The sequence below is a fragment of the Xyrauchen texanus genome, chromosome 38 (assembly GCF_025860055.1).
Source record: "Xyrauchen texanus isolate HMW12.3.18 chromosome 38, RBS_HiC_50CHRs, whole genome shotgun sequence".
Lineage (NCBI taxonomy): Eukaryota > Metazoa > Chordata > Actinopteri > Cypriniformes > Catostomidae > Xyrauchen > Xyrauchen texanus.
In genome coordinates this window covers 10,878,565-10,897,519 of record NC_068313.1, presented here as the reverse complement: position 1 = coordinate 10,897,519, position 18,955 = coordinate 10,878,565, and the positions used below count along the sequence as shown (strand labels likewise).

At 37.8% G+C, this 18,955-nt stretch overlaps 1 protein-coding gene across 1 annotated transcript in view; it reads left to right on the top strand.

Moving 5' to 3' along the window:
• Positions 1 to 18,955, top strand: part of LOC127631481 (high affinity cationic amino acid transporter 1-like) — a 33,369-nt gene that overhangs the window by 10,072 nt on the left and 4,342 nt on the right. The window contains exons 2-11 of the mRNA XM_052109612.1: positions 947 to 1,388; positions 1,562 to 1,720; positions 1,851 to 2,016; positions 2,392 to 2,525; positions 7,656 to 7,878; positions 12,096 to 12,235; positions 14,360 to 14,462; positions 15,589 to 15,797; positions 17,769 to 17,920; positions 18,556 to 18,664. Coding sequence (XP_051965572.1) covers positions 1,019 to 1,388; positions 1,562 to 1,720; positions 1,851 to 2,016; positions 2,392 to 2,525; positions 7,656 to 7,878; positions 12,096 to 12,235; positions 14,360 to 14,462; positions 15,589 to 15,797; positions 17,769 to 17,920; positions 18,556 to 18,664 — 1,765 coding nt within the window. The 5' untranslated portion in view covers positions 947 to 1,018. The remainder of the gene's footprint in view (positions 1 to 946; positions 1,389 to 1,561; positions 1,721 to 1,850; positions 2,017 to 2,391; positions 2,526 to 7,655; positions 7,879 to 12,095; positions 12,236 to 14,359; positions 14,463 to 15,588; positions 15,798 to 17,768; positions 17,921 to 18,555; positions 18,665 to 18,955) is intronic.

Below are 18,955 nucleotides of genomic sequence, written 5' to 3'. Positions count from 1 at the left end.
TAGGGCTCTTCCAGAATGGGGTCTCTCAGGATCGTACTGCTTGCATTACCTAAGAGAAACGTTCGAGGTTCAAGTTTAGCTCTCTTGATGAGAGTTCGACCAGTATTCTTTTTTATTGCCAAATACGATATACATTTTTTTTTTGTTGGTTTCTTTAAAGGTGCACTGTTGTCTTGGACTAACACTGACACCAATGGGGCTGGATGCAGCATAATTTAAGTTTTCAGTTACTGATGTCATTTTAGACATTTACTGTTCAACAATGAGTAATTTAATCCATGAGCGAAAGTGTCCAATAACATGATGGTTACTGAGATTACGCAAGTAGTAATTGGCTGGTAAATGTGATCATAACATGGCAGCCCCCATTAGGAGACCCTTTCCATGTTGAATAAAACTAAATAAAATAAAGCTTTTATGAGGTTAATGATATGACTGGAGTCTTCATCTAATTTTTTTTGCACAACAAATGGAACAGACGTGACGCTCCTTCGTGAGATGGACATGGTACAGCGGTCAAAGACACTAGTCTAGTGCATGATTACATATTCAAAAACAATTAAGAACAGCGCAGACATGTTTGTTGTGAAGTAACGGCCCCTAAATCATTAGTTTTACAGGCAGGAGTACTTTACTGGTTATGCCTTACCAATATAATTCCTTGGTGTGGAGTTTGCTCTGTGTTAACAGTCCTCTTATGGTGTCCTTGTGTGTATCATTAAAACTCACAGTACAATTGTGTTATCGTAACCACGATTTATGCATTTGGCAGACACTTTTATCCAATGCAACTTCCAATGTATTCAAGCTATAAATTTTTTCTGTACGTATTTCCTGTAAATCGAACCCATGAAAATAAATGTTTTTCTGTAATATCAAGACAAACTTTAATGGACACTAAATCAGAATAGTAATCCCTCTTGCTCTTTATATTGTTTTTTTCCAGGCTTTCCATTGACCGTTCTGTGGAGACCTTGTGTGTGTTTGTGTGGGCGAGTGAGCTCGAAGAGAATTCAACATGGTTCTTGCCCACCTAAAAGGGTTTGGAAAGCAGCTTCTGAGGGTGAAGATGGTCGACTGCAGCACAGAAGAGTCTCGGCTTGCTCGATGTCTCAACACATTAGATCTGGTGGCTCTTGGAGTGGGCAGCACATTGGGCGCTGGCGTCTACGTGCTGGCCGGAGCCGTGGCCCGAGAAAATGCTGGACCGGCTATCGTTGTGTCCTTCCTTATTGCAGCACTTGCCTCGGTCATGGCCGGACTGTGTTATGCTGAGTTCGGCGCACGTGTACCCAGGACAGGCTCCGCATATCTGTACAGCTATGTGACAGTAGGGGAGCTGTGGGCCTTCATCACTGGCTGGAACCTCATCCTCTCCTACATTATAGGTGAGAATACTTGATATTAAGTCCTTCTCAGTGTGACTTAAGTATTCAGAAATGTCCAAAGGCTACTGTATCTATATATTTTGCCATTGTATCGGCTACATGGTCCTCAGAATACTGGCATTGGCCATTGAAAGACCTATATTGTTCAACAACTGTTATTATGTCATCCTCAGGGACCTCCAGTGTGGCTCGGGCGTGGAGTGCAACCTTCGATGGGCTCATTGGTAAACACATAGAAAACTTCTGCAGACTCCACATGAATATGAAAATGCCGGGAGTGCTAGCAGAGTATCCAGACATGTTTGCTGTTCTCATCATCCTCACACTCACAGGTAAGACAACGAGAATCAGATTATAGAAATATATTGGGGTCTTTAATGATAATTGGTCATAAAATAGTAGTATGGAAGTCAAGCTGTTGGAAATGAGATCTGATATTAAGGTCTTGTTCATGTTCTACAGGGTTGTTGGTGTTTGGGGTGAAGGAGTCAGCTATGGTCAATAAGGTGTTCACCTGCGTCAACGTTCTGGTCTTGATGTTTGTGGTGGTGTCTGGCCTGATCAAAGGAACCCTCAAAAACTGGAACCTGAGTCCTGAGGAGATCTTAAACAAAACGTCCTCTATGAAGTAAAAAACTATTTGGTTTCATTGATACAACTACAATGAATGAATAAAGCTTTAAAGTGCAGTATGTTTTGGGAAGTCACAAAAATATCTTGAAATAACAGTACAAGCCCTCCAGTACATCCTCGTTGTCATTCCCGTCTAAAAGTAAAGATGGCGCTGCTGTGAATAAGGTCCACATTGTTCATTTCCTTGTTGTTGTTTTTAGTTTCTTTTTTTATCTAAAGTGACCTGAACATGTTGTGTGAGATTAACCCTAACAATTACAGCATTGCAATAGGATCACTCTCACTACACTGTTTTATTAATCATTTACTGATACTAAAGAATCCTTGTCAGAGGGAAATGCTGCAACTCATGAATTGTTTGTATCATCAGTACATCAGAGCTGTTGTCATTTGGAAAGAGTCTGGGTGTTGGAGGCTTCATGCCCTTTGGCTTCTCTGGAGTTTTGTCTGGTGCCGCAACCTGTTTCTATGCTTTTGTCGGATTTGATTGTATCGCCACAACAGGTGAGACTATTTTTTTTACATGGTTTGCTTGATTATAAATCGGTATGTGTTAGGTTGCACGATATGTTTTGACTATATTGGTTATTGGTATATGTAGTGAATTTGTATTTATCAGTATAGGTCAATATTAGATATCGGTTGACTAAATGTGGACATTTTCACCTATTCAGGTGCTAAATTGAGGGGATAGAGATTAGACTACAGCAAAGTAAGAGCCTTACCTGCAGTGCTAAGCGAAATGTCGTAAATCATTGAAAATGGCCATGAAGATTTGATATTTTTAAGTCTAGGCGCAAGTGGGTTGGTGAAATAATGCTACAAAGCACTAATGGGGTGGGTCAAGATCAATTTTACTTCTCCAGTTAATGCACCGTCTTATTATACAGTATATTCCGTTTCCTGTCAAGCAACGTCGATATAAAGGAAGACAGCCCATTCATAAGAATTTGGTTTTGTGTATGGGCTGTATGCAATGCATCCCCTGTATTGTTGTCTGCACTGCTCCTGACAGGGATGTATGTGATCCATGTTCTCTATCTGCCTCTCTGGGACTATAGACCTTGTTCATGCTGGCACCATTTTTTATTTTCTTTATTTTTTATATTTTATTAATGTTTTGTTCTTGGAACAATCCAAAAACACTTTAAACCAATGTAAATCTGTGCCTACAGTCTTGTTGTCATTCCCATTCAAAATCAAAGATGGTGCAGGCGTAAATGAGTTCTTTTGGCTCTCGTCCTCCTCGCCCATGTCTCACCTGCTTTAAATATGCTTTGCTGTTCTCCCATTGTCACATGTCTGTTTAATGTTTTATGTTTCATTTTCTTGAGCTTGGGAAAGGCACTACATACAATTAACATATTACTATTATTATTATTCTTTTTTTTTTTATGTTGTTAATAGGACTATCAATCGATTCAAATTTTTAATTGAATGAATTACATGGTGTCCTGATTAATTAATTGAATTAATCGCATATATAAATATTTACTGAGAAAGCCCCTCAAATAACAATAATTCAATATATAATGATGAAATTATTATAAATAGTTATCTTTATTTATTTATATATAGTGTATATGTATATATATATATATATATATATATATATATATATATATATATATATATATATATATATATATATATATATATATATATATATATATATATTCACTCACCTAAAGGATTATTAGGAACACCTGTTCAATTTCTCATTAATGCAATTATCTAATCAACCAATCACATGGCAGTTGCTTCAATACATTTAGGGGTGTGGTCCTGGTCAAGACAATCTCCTGAACTCCAAACTGAATGTCAGAATGGGAAAGAAAGTTGATTTAAGCAATTTTGAGCGTGGCATGGTTGTTGGTGCCAGACGGGCCGGTCTGAGTATTTCACAATCTGCTCAGTTACTAGGATTTTCACGCACAACCATTTCTAGGGTTTACAAAGAATGGTGTGAAAAGGGAAAAACATCCAGTATGCGGCAGTCCTGTGGGCGAAAATGCCTTGTTGATGCTAGAGGTCAGAGGAGAATGGGCCGACTGATTCAAGGTGATAGAAGAGCAACTTTGCCTGATATAAACACTCGTTACAACCGAGGTATGCAGCAAAGCATTTGTGAAGCCACAACATGCACATCCTTGAGGCGGATGGGCTACAACAGCAGAAGACCCCACCGGGTACCACTCATCTCCACTACAAATAGGAAAAAGAGGCTACAATTTGCAAGAGCTCACCAAAATTGGACAGTTGAAGACTGGAAAAATGTTGCCTGGTCTGATGAGTCTCGATTTCTGTTGAGACATTCAGATGGTAGAGTCAGAATTTGGCGTAAACAGAATGAGAACATGGATCCATCATGCCTTGTTACCACTGTGCAGGCTGGTGGTGGTGGTGTAATGTTGTGGGGGATGTTTTCTTGGCACACTTTAGGCCCTTAGTGCCAATTGGGCATCGATTAAATTAGGGATGTCCCGATACCACTTTTTCCACTTCCGATCCGATTCCGATATCGGAAATCTCAGTATTGGCCGATACCGATCCCGAACCGATACAGTGTTGTTTTTTTACATAATCAGTTTATAATATCTTTACAGTATTGTGTGGAAATAATTGGGTGTACTCTTTAATAGGCCATGTAAAGAAACACAAACTGTTAACTACACATTATTTCAATATAAATTTATAGCTTAAGAAACACTTTATTATTAACTAGCATACTGGCACTCCCAGAGTTCTGATTACATGCACCTGCATATCATTAGTGGCTAATCAATGACTGCATAAATACCCCGCTTTCGCATGCGCTTACACACACACACACACACACACACACACACACTCTCTCTCTCTCTGTCTCTCTCACACACACACACACACACACACACACACTTTCTCACTTTCTCATTTTCTCACTCTGTGCCTGTTCTCATCGATAGTATTTCTGAGACTCCAGAACTTTCTACTATGTCAATCATGTGTCTTCATTATTGCCTGCATGTATCATAAAATTGTTTTGAGTTATCTCGTTCATCATATTTATACACTGTCTGGATATTACTTACCTGCTGTTTGCCACTCTGCTTAACTGAATTTACTCACAATGTTTACATCACTGTTTCAATCCTCTGCTCAATAGACCCTGCTACTGAGTTCATATATCTGCCTCTCCGTGAGTCTCCCGTGACAGCTTTAACTTTTAAACCCTCACCCTTTTTATTCACAGTTTAATTCGCTTCTTATTTAAATTCTGGTTAAATGCACCTCCAGTGCCTTTCTAAGTCCATATTATAAGTGAACCGAACTGCTGAGCATCTACATCTGAGATGTTCGTTTGTAGCGCACAAATATTGTGCACGGGTGAAGGCTATAAATAGCCGTGCGCGTGTGTGTAAAAGCACCATTCACTACCGCGCTGAAGCTGCGCGTGCAAGAGCATATATGTTTACTTATTAAACACAGCCTATTGCAATTCACAGAGCTATCACGTGGCTTCAAGTGGCTTTGAATAAAATGCACTAGTCATATGAAGCGCTTTAATGGTGTTTTAACAGTTCTTTTATGTCATTTGTTAAGCTTGACAGTAACGAACATGACTAACACAGAGTATCGGATTTGGGTCGGGCTCGTCGGACCGATACCCGATCCGTCTAAAAACGTCAGTATCGAAGCGATACCGATCTAGGTATCGGATTGGGACATCCCTAGTTTAAATGTCACGGCCTACCTGAGCATTGTTTCTGACCATGTCCATCCCTTTATGGCCACCATGTACCCATCCTCTGATGGCTACTTCCAGCAGGATAATGCACCATGTCACAAAGCTCGAATCATTTCAAATTGGTTTCTTGAACATGACAATAAGTTCACTGTACTAAAATGCCCCCCAGTCACCAGATCTCAACCCAATAGAGCATCTTTGGGATGTGGTGGAACAGGAGCTTCGTGCCCTGGATGTGCATCCCACAAATCTCCATCAACTGCAAGATGCTATCCTATCAATATGGGCCAACATTTCTAAAGAATGCTTTCAGCACCTTGTTGAATCAATGCCACGTAGAATTAAGGCAGTTCTGAAGGCGAAAGGGGGTCAAACACAGTATTAGTATGGTGTTCCTAATAATCCTTTAGGTGTGTGTATATATATATATAAATATATTAGGGCTGTCAATCGATTAAAATGTTTAATCAAATTAATTACATGGTGTGCTGATTAATTAATCACATATAAAAATATTTGCTGAAAGCCCCTCATATAACAATAATTAAATGTATAATGATGAAATAATTATACATTGTTATCTTTAAATATTATATATATATATATATAAATATTCAGATAATTAAAATGCATTACATTCTTGTAGCAGAAGAGTTAATCATTAATAAAAGTGGCTTTAGAATACAATGTATTGTTTACTACCTTATTATTAAACGTATCACTGACATACAGTTCACAGTAATCCATTTCACAAGTGAATTTGTCAATCAGTTTGAGATTTATTATGAGGGCTAGTTTAAGGTCCCGTTAATGTATACCTGCATCAGACAGATACTTGTGTAGCGTCTTGAGTGCGTTGCGTCATAAACATAAAATGTTTTAGGTCACTGTGGCAAGTTAAACATAGTTTAATACTTAAAAAACATCTTGAGATCCCTTAGTTCAAATGTGCGCTCCAAGTGTTTTGAATGCAAGAACGTTACGCATGTTTGCATTGTGCTGCCTGCTGAAGGGTTGTTTTGTTCACTGTGGAATCTGTGCATTGGCCATACAGCTGAAGTTTCAGTTACTGCCCTCTGTAGAAAATAGGTGGTACTTCAAGCTTTAATTCCTCAGGAATTTTCAAAATGTCGGTCCGGAAACATGATCAATTGTGCAATTGTTTTATAAAATGAATCGCACTGAATTAATGCATTAAATCGACAGCCCTAATTATTAATCACATTGATCTACTGACTCACAAATCATGGCTAGTATTAACACTGATCGATAGCTTTATCATCTGCTGGTGGAAACCCCAAACTGCGAATGCAGGATCTGAATTTAGATTTTGAGGCAAGAATAGACATGCTTCTCAAACATCTTAACACAATGACCTATTTCTCAGTAAAATAGCAAATTGCACTTTGCTCCATTACATTAACATGCAGTACACGCACAGTTTGCGCGCATACACCCACAGATAGTGCAAACATTCACACCTACGCCCACTTGTGCTTTATGCTGGCACAAAATTGCACTTAGAATTAGAGCTCTCATGAAAGTTGGATAAGACATGGCCATTACATTTTGCACTGTGCCTAGCGAGGTCACTAAGAAAGAGACCTCTGTCTTCGTTTACTCACTTTCAAAATGTATTTTATGTTTAAAACAAGAAAAACTGTTTGCCAGTGAGGCAAGAAAAATAAACCTAATTCAAAGGGAAAACCGGTTTACTAATTGACCAATATTTGCTGTAAATTTGGGATGTTTGTGTCTCTCTTGTAGAGTTTTAATGAAGTCATGACAGTGTTGTGTGTTTTGTCAGAAGCTGGTCACTCTGCTTCTGAATTGATAGTTATGTTTTTACCTTCTATTTCAGTTGCTCAATCTGTCTCACCTATTTATATTTTTCTGTCTTTTAGGTGAGGAGGTGAAGAATCCTCAGAGAGCAATACCCATCGGCATTGTAGCATCACTCCTCATCTGTTTCGTTGCATACTTCTGCGTATCAGCTTCCCTCACTATGATGATGCCATACTACATGCTGGATGAGAAAAGCCCTCTGCCTCTGGCATTCAAATATGTAGGCTGGGAAGGGGCGACTTATGCAGTGGCTGTTGGCTCTCTTTGTGCCTTGTCTACCAGGTAAGAGCAACAAGCAAGCTCAAATCTGTCTGTATATGTGTGTGTGTTTGCTTTGCATTATTTGTTGTTGTTGTTGTTGTTGTTGTTTTTTAAAGCTACAGTGTGTAGTAATTCCTGCGCCACTAGTGTCACCACATGGAAATGCAAAAATTGCTGCTGTCAAACAGGCTTTCCAAACAGTCCGCAAACTCATGCATCTTAGATAGACAGAGCTGTAGAAATGTAAACATTTTGGGTAAATCAAACTACAAATGGCTCTCTTACAGTTATATTGGGATAGGAAATGTATTTTAACAAAACAAAATTAATTATACACACAGCAGCTTTAACTAATACAAATTGCACAAAATCATTGTTGAAATTGTTTAAAGGGGTCATACAAAAATGTCTGTACAGAGCTGTAGGTGCTACATACTGCCAGTAATAGCATAATGTTTGGTGGTTTTTACCACTTTCCAATTGAAAATGTTCAATCTCCTTGGACTTGGGAGTTTTGTTTTGGAAGTTTTTTTTCATAGTACATTGAATGGAAATTCGATTTTTCTTCATATGACCACATTAATATCAACCTGAACTTTGAGGTATACAATTTTTCTTAACTTAATAATTGAATTGCTTTTATGTTAATTCAGCTGTGTTTATTGAATGCACAAACATTTACATTTATTCATTTGGCAGACACCTTTATCCAAAGTGACTTACAAAAGAGGAAAACATAAGCGAATTATCTTCGCTTCGGAGACAGTGGTACGAAAAGTGCCATATTACAAAGTTTCACTATCATTAGAATAGTATACAAAACAGATTTAAGTGCAACAAGAAATGTAAATAATTATTTTAGTTTTTTTAGTGACCGGTTAAGTGCTTTTGGAAAAGATGTATTTTAAGCCGTATTTTGAAGATAGAGAGTGAGTCAGCTTCCCGGATTGAGTTGGGAGGGTCATTCCACCACCGTGGTGTGATGAAACTGAAAGTCCGGGAAAGTGTTTTGGTGCCTCTTTGTTTTGGTACGACAAGGTGACATTCCTTAGCCGACCGCAGTCTTCTAGTGGGAACGTATCTCTGCATAAATGTTTTTAGGTATGTTGGAGCAGACCCAGTGACTGTTTTGTATGCCAGCATCAGGGCCTTGAATTTAGTACGTGCATGAACCGGCAGCCAGTGGAGAGAGACGAAGAGTGGTGTAACATGTGCTCTCTTAGATTCATTAAAGACCAGACGTGCTGCTGCATTCTGGATCATTTGGAGAGCTCTAATAGCACATGCAGGAAGGCCTGCAATGAGAGCGTTACAGTAGTCCAGTCTAGTTATGACAAGTGACTGAACGAGCAGTTGTGTGGCATGTACAGAGAGGAAGGGTCTTATCTTCCTGATATTGTAGAGTGTAAATCTACAAGATCTTGCAGTCTTTGAAATGTGGTCTGGGAAATTTAGCTCATCATCAATGGTTACCCCAAGATTTCTGACCGTTTTGGAAGGTGAAACTGTAGTTGGACCCAGCTGCACGGTGATGTTGTGTTCAACAGCAGGGTTGGCTGGAAAGACAAGGAGTTCAGTCTTGGCTGGGTTGAGTTGAAGGTGGTGTTCCTTCATCCAGGCTGAGATGTCTGCCAGACAGGCAGCGATTCGAGCGGTCACTGTGGTGTCATTGGGCTGGAAAGACAAAGAGAGTTGCCTGTCATCAGCGTAGCAGTGGTAAGAGAAACTATGTGACTGGATGACGGGTCCCAGTGATGTTGTGTATATGAAGAAGAGAAATGGCCCAAGCACTGATCCCTGAGGTACCCCAGTAAGTAACTGATGTGGCTTGGATACCTCCCCTCTCCAGGCTACCTCAAAGGACCTTTCTGAGAGATAAGAGTTGAACCAGTCAAGCACAGTTCCAGTGATACCCAGTTTAGAGAGGGTGGAGAGTAGGATCTGATGGTTGACTGTGTCAAAGGCAGCAGAAAGTTCCAGCAGAATCAGAACGGATGATCTGGATTCAGCTTTCGCCTGACAGCATGGCAGTCTCAGTGGAGTGTCCACTTTTGAAGCCTTACTGATTGTCATCCAGCAGCTTGTTCTGTGAGAGATCTGATTGAAAACTGCCCTTTCAAGTGTTTTTGCCATGAATGGGATGAGAGAGACTGGTCTGTAGTGTTCTATCTGTGTGGGGTTAAGTGCCGTTTTTTTCAGCAGTGGGGTTACTCGAGCCTGCTTAAATGTAGTGGGAAAAGTGCCTGCAAGAAGGGATGTGTTAATTATGTGTGTAAGTTCCGGTAGGATGGACGGAGAGATGGCCTGGAGAAGGTGTGATGGAATGGGGTCAAGGGAACAGGTTGTGGTGTGGTTGGAGAGGAGGAGTTTAGAGACCTCAGTGTCAGTTAAAGGAGAGAACATAGAGAAAGAAGAGTTGTATACAGGAGGTGGGTGTTTGACAGGGTGTGGTGCAGTGAACGTATTGCTGATGGCTGTAACCTTATTAGTAAAAAATGTGGCGAAGATATCTGCTGTCAGTGATGTGGTGGAGGGGGAGGGCAGAGAAGTGCGTTGAATGTTCTAAACAAGCTACGAGTGTCTGTGGTGCTGTTGATCTTGGTCTGGTAATATGAAGTTTTTGCAATTTTAACGTTGTCTGAAAAAGTTCCAACCAGAAGCTGATATTTACCTAGATCAGCTGGATCTTTAGATTTCCGCCATCTCCTCTCAGCTGCCCTGAGATCAGTCCGATGTTCACGAAGGACATCAGACAGCCAGGGGCTGGGTGGTGTAGTACGTGCTGGTCTAGAGGAGAGAGGACAGATGTTGTCTAGACAGGTTGTTAAAGTAGAGCTAAGTGGCTGTGTTTACATCAAGCATGGAAAATACATTTATTGTGGGAAGAGAGGCAGAGACATCTGTGGAAAGGCAAGAGGGTGAGAGGGAACGGAGTCGGTTTTACAATGGATGGGAGAATCATGTTGAATTGAACAAAGTAGTGATCAGAGGCATGTAAAGGTGTAACAAGAATATTTGAGGTGGTACAGTTACGTGTAAAAATGAGGTCCAGCTGGTTGCCCGACCTGTGAGTTGCTGTGGTGTGTAGTCTTTCCAAGTCAAATGAGGCCAGAAGAGTATTCAGTTCAATGACCTGGGGCTTGTCTTGGTGTATGTTGAAATCGCCAAGAACCACAAGTGGCCTGCCATCCTCTGGCAAGGATGGCAGGCCACCTTTCATTTTATTATCCTTGTCCTTCAAGGAAAGGCTCACCCATAAATAAAAATTAACCCATCAGTTGCTCACCCTCATGCCATCCCAGATGTGTATGACTTTCTATCATCTGCTGAACACAAATGAAGATTTTTAGAAGAATATTTCAGTTCTTTTGGTCCATAAAATGCAAGTGAATGGGTGCCAATATTTTGAGGCTCCAAAAATCTGAATAAAAGTAATCCAGAAGACTCCATTGGTTAAATCCATGTCTTCAGAAGTGATATGAGAGGTGTGGGTGAGAAACAGATCAGTATTTAAGGTGAGAAACAGATCAATAAACTTTTTTTGCTAGAAATTATTCTCCCTGGCTAGTAGGGGGCGATATGCATGAACAATATGCATCTCCAAAAACACAAGAAGAATCTGAATGTTAAAGTGAAGATTGACTGAGCAGGGAGGATTTATTGTAAAAGGGACATAAATATTGATGGTGAGTAAATAATGAGGGAATTTAAAGTTTTGGGTGAACTATTCCTTTAAACCTCTTGTTCTAAAGATATTGTAATGTTTCATTTATTCAGATTTACATGTTTTAAAGTGTCATAAAACCCCCATCAGCACTGGTCAGTTCTCACCAAAGTTTTTAAAAATTCTAAAAAATACAGATTAAAAAAAAAAAAAAAGAATGATGCAGATTTCTTTTGTTTTGTTTTTTTTACTATAAAATGTCTGGATACATCACATTAATGGGATTTTGGGAATTGTGAAATGTATTTGTCAATTGTAAAAAATTTTTGAAAAACTGTTGCAAAAGAAAATTAAATAAAAATATGTGTATATATATACTGTATGTTAGATTTATTTTTTAAATTGGTTTAATGTTTCATGGCCCTTTAAATGCAAACCCAGTGAATTCCCTTTTACTGGTTAAGATACAGTGCTCAAAGCTTTTGGCCAAATTGCTTTCATGCATAAATTTAAACAACGTTAATCTTAACTGCATTTACACAGATTGAATGTGTTTCTCTCTCTCCTGAATTAGTCTATTGGGCTCCATGTTCCCAATGCCCCGTGTAATATGGGCCATGGCTGAAGACGGACTTCTCTTCAAGTTCTTGGCTAACATCAGTGAAAAATCCAAAACCCCTATAATGGCCACTGTAACCTCGGGCATAGTGGCAGGTGAGGATGATTAAAACTGCTAACAGAATCATTCCTTTACAGATCTCACAGGGATGCATCCAGCACACCTCAACCTGCACATAACTAAACAGGAATTGTTTAGCCTATGTCTTGTCCACTAAACCCCAGCAACGGCAAGAAACTGACTCTATGACAACTTCAGAACATAAGGAACTTGCACTCATGTTCAGAGAATTGCAGCCATGACTTTATATTTGTATTAGCAGAGTCTAGAAAAATTTAGACATAAATGTAGACATTTGGTAAAGATATACTTTTAACAAAAAAATAAATACAAAACTGAGCTGTCAGTCAATTAATAATCAAATTAATGATATGATATGCAGAATAAATAAGCACACGTATAAATATTTGCTGGAAAAAAATCCCCTCTAATTAAGATAATAATGTAATATAAATACATGAATTAAAACAGTGGGTTTAATTCTTTAAGAATAAGCCGATGCCAACGTAGTGTGCATGTAAAAATGCTCATACACTACACTTGAAGTGTATTTATATCATCATCTTCATTTTACTAGCATATACTGTATGCTTAAGTTATATTTAATATTTAATTAGTTGTGCAGCTACATATACATGTATACATATATATATATATATATATATATATATATATATATATATATATATATATATATATTTATTGATACTGGTGTAAACGTGCTAGATGACACATTTGACTGTTCACTGTTTTTTCACCATCTCATCCAAGAGTGCCATGCTTTTAAAATGCTTTGTCAAGATAAGTAAGGGATAATGTACAGTCAGCCAGTTGTAATGGCAAAATAAACCCAGACAGGGTGATCAGGATCCGACTCGAAGTGAATGGGTCTTATATCAGCCTAAATGGGTTTATTTTGCGATAACAAATCGGCTGACTGTACATTATCCTGCTTATTACATGCCTACTAGCAAATAAATAAATAAACATAAAATATTGATTTGCATTGAAATTCTGTAATTATGTGAGAAGAAATGTAATTATTGAACAGTTTAAAAATCTACCTCTGATATGCATCGGAGTTCTGTTGGTGTTTATGTTGTGAAAATGATCGTCTGATTGCTCATTAATGCATCTTATCATAAGACTACTTGCCCATTAAATAAATAAATAAATGCATATGAAACATTGATTTGTATACTGAGAAATATCAGACCACTAGATGGCACCATTGACCAATTAGAATAGAGTATTCTAGAGAGCCGAATAATAAAAGAACATAAACGTTTATAAACGTGCTTCTTTGAGGAACCTGCATTATGTTCCATTGCACTACGTCTAGTTTATTTATTTTATAATTCAATAACATGAAGACTGAATAGCCTTTAAGTACGTATGTTTCTAAAATTTGCAAATAGAAAAGATTAGAATAGAAGAACAGGGAGCCCTGCAACAGAAGTCATGGCCCCCACAATCCCTCCACTGAACATCACGTCAGTCTGAGATTACATGAAGAGAAAGAAGAACTGTGGCAAATTCTCCAAGAAGCTTGGAACATCCTATCTGTCAACAACCAAGAAAAACTGTGTCCAGGTGTACCTAGGAGAATTGGTGCTGTTTTAAATGCAAAGGTGGTCACACTGAATATTGATTTAGCTGTTTTATGTTTACTGGATTTTGTATGACATTATGTGATAAAAGAAAACTATTTATATTATTATTTTTGAGGACATTCTCACTATGCAGCATTTTTCACAAGTGCCTAAAACTTTTGCACAGTACTGTACATGTTACATTTACACATTTATCCAACATAACTTAAAAAATATTCAAGGTATGCTTTTAATCAGTATTTAAGAGAACATACTGTAATTTGTTAGCAGTTTGCTAAATGAAGAACACAACTGCAACAAGGATGTGAGTTTACATGCTTAAACTGCTCTACTTTTTTATTTTTATTATACTAGAATTTCTTTTAATAAGATCCAAGACTAAGATCCATTTCTTCATCTTACATCACAGATTATTTTCTATTTTTAACGGATTTGTTCTTGGTTATTATGCATTTTTAATATCGTCTTAAATATTGGATTCTGAAATACTGTAGTACAACATTTGCCAATCATTCTTCTGGAGTAACACTTGTGTTCCTTCTACAGCGGTGATGGCTTTATTGTTTGATCTGAAAGATCTGGTTGACCTCATGTCCATCGGCACCCTGTTGGCATACACACTAGTTGCAGCCTGTGTCCTCATCTTGAGGTATGCAGGACCACTTTGGAAGGATTTATTGAAATTTGTTGTTATTTTATGAATATTTAGCAGTAAATTAATGTGTGTAAAGTTAGCAAATTCTCATCACAAGCACTGCATTGAAATGGCTCTTTATTCTTGTCACTTTATTCTGCAATTGATTAACATATAAACTACATTTTGTTTTATAGCCAAAGTTTCTTAGCCTTAACTGTGAATTCCGTAATCTCACCTGATAGTTCTATTTAAATAGACTTAAACATGGCTTTACAACAGTAGCCATAGTTTAACCATGGTATTTGAAGTAAAACCATACCGTCCACAACATAACCATGGTTACCGAGTCATTGTAACTACAATATTGCTATTGTAAAACCATGGTTACTATTTAACTGTTGTAAAATGATGTTTATTGTATCAAAACCATAGTTTCTACCAAAAAAAACATGGTTACTACAGTTGTAATAATGCTATATTACTATTGTAAAACCATAGTATCTGCCAAAAACCATAGTTACTGTTGTCATAATTACTACAATATTACTACAGTAAAACCATGGTTAATTTCCGTAAAGGTTAAATAAATAGGGTGACCGCATTATATTGAACATACTATAAATCTATACCTAATATACACTAATAAACTAGAAAACACCCTATTTTATATAACTGAATCCTTACATAAAATGTCAGAAAGAGCCTATTTAGTTGAATAATTTGCTTTTCCCAATGCTACATGAGAGAGATAGGATGATTTAGGTGAGCTTTTTTGTTTACTCCATGGGCTCTATTGCTGCATTCGCAGTATATTGTTGCAAATGTAGCGTTTTATGGTGCTACACTGCTACTCTGTGGAAAATGTAACTCGCTACTGGAAAAGCTGCACTATTGTTTAAATAGCTGAGCTACTGTCATGCTACTGAAAAGTGTAGTTTAGTTAGTAGTGTTGCTGCTTTTAGTTAAGTACTCCAAGCTGGTTTAGAATAGTTTTTTCTGCTTTCAAAATCTAGCTGCTGGTGATGTCATTCTAATAACATGCTGAATTTCTATTGGGTTTGTATATCTTCAGGAAATGTAACTATAGATTAAAAAATAAATAAAATGAATTTTTACCCAATCTCTTACTTTCTGTCAGGTATCAACCAGAGCAGCCCAGTGTGAATGTAGAATATCAGATTGCCAGTTGTCAGGAGGACACCAATGTTGACTCCATTAATGAGAGCAGTAATGGTTTTCTGCCTGGATCTCAAGACTTCTGCACTCTTAGCAATCTCCTCTTCCCCAAAAACACAGAGCCATCCCATTTCTCTGGCTTTGCCGTCAACATCTGCACTAGCATATTAGGTCAGACACGCACAGATGCACATTTTCAAATAAACACAGAGCTTAGGGTTTGCTGAAGTGACTAATTAGATACATTTATAAAACTGTGTTTATTGCAGTTAAGGTTTTAATGTTCAGTCATTAAACTCTTCATGATTAAACATTTAAATTATAATAATTCAAGCGCACCTTATTGGATAAGAACACAGAATTCCTCGTGTAATCCCCAATAGACCATTCTCCCTGATAGAGAGAGAGTAGCCTTGCTGCTGGGTTCATGATAAACAGGTCTGGTGTTCTGTAATGTTGTAGTCCCGAAATGTGATTAAAGAACCCAAGTACCGATGGAATAGTTAAACACAAAGTTTTACTAATGATCCAAAAAGCAGACACAAAGACTATGTAAAACAAAGCTATCCAGACTCACAAACACAAAGTACTTTGTCTAGTATTGTTTGTGTAACAAGGAGACAAGGGCCTGTATGTACACACAGACATGGGCTAACTGGATAATGAGATAATTGTGAACAACAAATCACAAAACATAACTAACAAGATAGAAAGGCTAATTGATACAATGAACAAAGAACCAATGGCAAAACAAGACAAAACCAAATGGAAACGGTACACGTGACAAAAAAGGAAGATCACATAGCAAATTCATAATAAAAGTCCACACCAAAACCTTACTATTTTAAATATATTACATATTTGTCTATGGCAGAAATAGTAAGAGTAGTATGGTAGTATGCCATTCTGAACTCGGCCACAGAAAACACCAACAGAAATACAAAATGAAGGACATAAACTTCATAATAAAGAACACATGAAACCACAGAACATAACTGCTATATATATATATATATATATATATATATATATATATATATATATATATATATATAACATTAAAACCACCTGCCTAATATTGTGTAGGTCCCCCTCGTGCCACCAAAACAGCGCCAAGCCAAATCTCAGAATAGCATTCTGAGATTATATTCTTCTCACCACAATTGTACAGAACGGTTATCTGAGTTACCATAGACCTTCTGTCAGTTTAAACCATTCTGGCCATTCTCTGTTGACCTCTCTCATCAACAAGGTATTTACATCCAAAGAACTGCCGCTCACTGGATATTTGTTGTTTCTGGCACCATTCTTGAGTAAATTCTAGAGACTGTTGTGTGTGAATATCCCAGGAGATCTGCAGTCAAACCATCCCATCTGACACCAACAATCATTCCACGTCAAAATCACTGAGATCATATTTCCCCATTCCGATGGTTGATGTGAACATTAACTGAAGCTCCTGACCCGTATCTGGTTTTGTGCACTGCACAGCTCCCACAGGATTGGCTGATTAGATAATCGCATGGATGATTGTTGGTGCCAGATGGGCTGGTTTGAGTATTTGTTACTGCTGATCTCCTGGGATTTTCACACACAACAGACTCTAGAATTTACTCAGAATGGTGCCAAAAACAAAAAACATCCAGTGAGCGGCAGTTCTGTGGATGGAAACACCTTGTTGATGAGAGAGGGCAACAGAGAATGGCCAGACTGATTTAAACTGACAGAAAGTCTACGGTAACTCAGATAACCATTCTGTACAATTGTGATGTGAAGAATATCATGATATGATATCTCAGAATGCTATTCTGAGATGTGTTTTGACGGCACGAGGGGGACCTACACAATATTAGGCAGGAGGTTTTAATGTTGTGGCTGATCGGTGTATATTTATAAATATACAATATATACAGTACATACACTCATATACACATATACAAATGTTGTCAGTTTCACAGTCTGAGATCAGTATACTCCACAACAAAACATGAGATTTATTGCAATTTCCTAATAATAGTCCTAGCAGAAATACCTATTTTAACAATCTACATCACACTTGAAATCTTGCACTGCAATGTAATGTCAATCAATGTATATGTATTATATATGAGTCATGTTTTCCCTCTCTCTCTCTCGGCTCAGGTGTGTTGGTGTGTGTGTTCTGTTTAATGGCGGTGCAGGGTGGCTTTCAAGTCTGGTCTCTTGCTGTTCTTGGAGCTCTGGCCGTGGTTTGTTTCATCATAACCATGATAATATGGATGCAGCCTGAGAGCAAGACCAAACTGTCCTTTAAGGTTAATAAAAACCTGCATGCACATACAGAGGGGTCAATTCACTAAGTATTAATTGCACCCGCTGAAAGCACTGTTTATATTTATGTGCTGTTTTAGAACTTATGCATGAATGATGCAAAACCGGCAACGGCGCACAATATATATGCATAGTTATAATGCTTCTCCTCAATTAGATCATCATTTGATGAATTACAGCTGCCATGACCAATAAAACATGTACACAACATCTCTTTAAAAACAGTCTTTTAAACGCCTGCTTTCCTCAACTGGTAATAGCGCAGCATTAATTGCGACAGGTAAATGGCATAGAGTTTTGTGAATAAAGCACATCATCTATAATGATTCTAATAAATGTTGAAATAAAAGTTTGTTTGAAAAGAGCAGCATTTACATTATTTTGTAAATACTCATGGAGCAACTATCTCTGCACTGTTTGCATTTTATTGTGCTAGATTGCGGTTGGTTAGTGAATAATAAATACGGAAATGAAAAATAGTGGAGAAAATAAATGTTGTGAATGGATAATGGTCAGTTTTTTTGTGCTGCAACTGTTTAGTGGATTTGCCCCAGAGAGTTTTATGCTTGCCTCTTGTACTCTTTATAAAGACAAGCTGACATATTTGTGCAATTTCCAGGTTCCCCTGCTGCCGTTCCTCCCTGTCCTCAGTATGTTTATTAATGTGTTTCTGATGATGCAGTTGGATTCAGGCACCTGGATGCGTTTTGCCATTTGGATGGCCATAGGTGAGTCAGTTATACTGTATATAATAAGACACCGATTATAAAATCACTGTAATGCCTGGACTTAAGTGGATTATTGGTTTTGTAAAATGGTGGAAAAAGCAAAATGAAATGAGACAAAACAATGAACATTTTATAAATAAGAATATTTATATAAATTTGGAATATTTATAGCAAAGACTGCGGCACAGTGATAATTTTGACCAGCTTTGCAATTTGAATTGTGCTGATCAGCATATAAACATTGGATTGTCTCAAAATGCTGTGCTGATCAGTTTATGCCACACACACCCG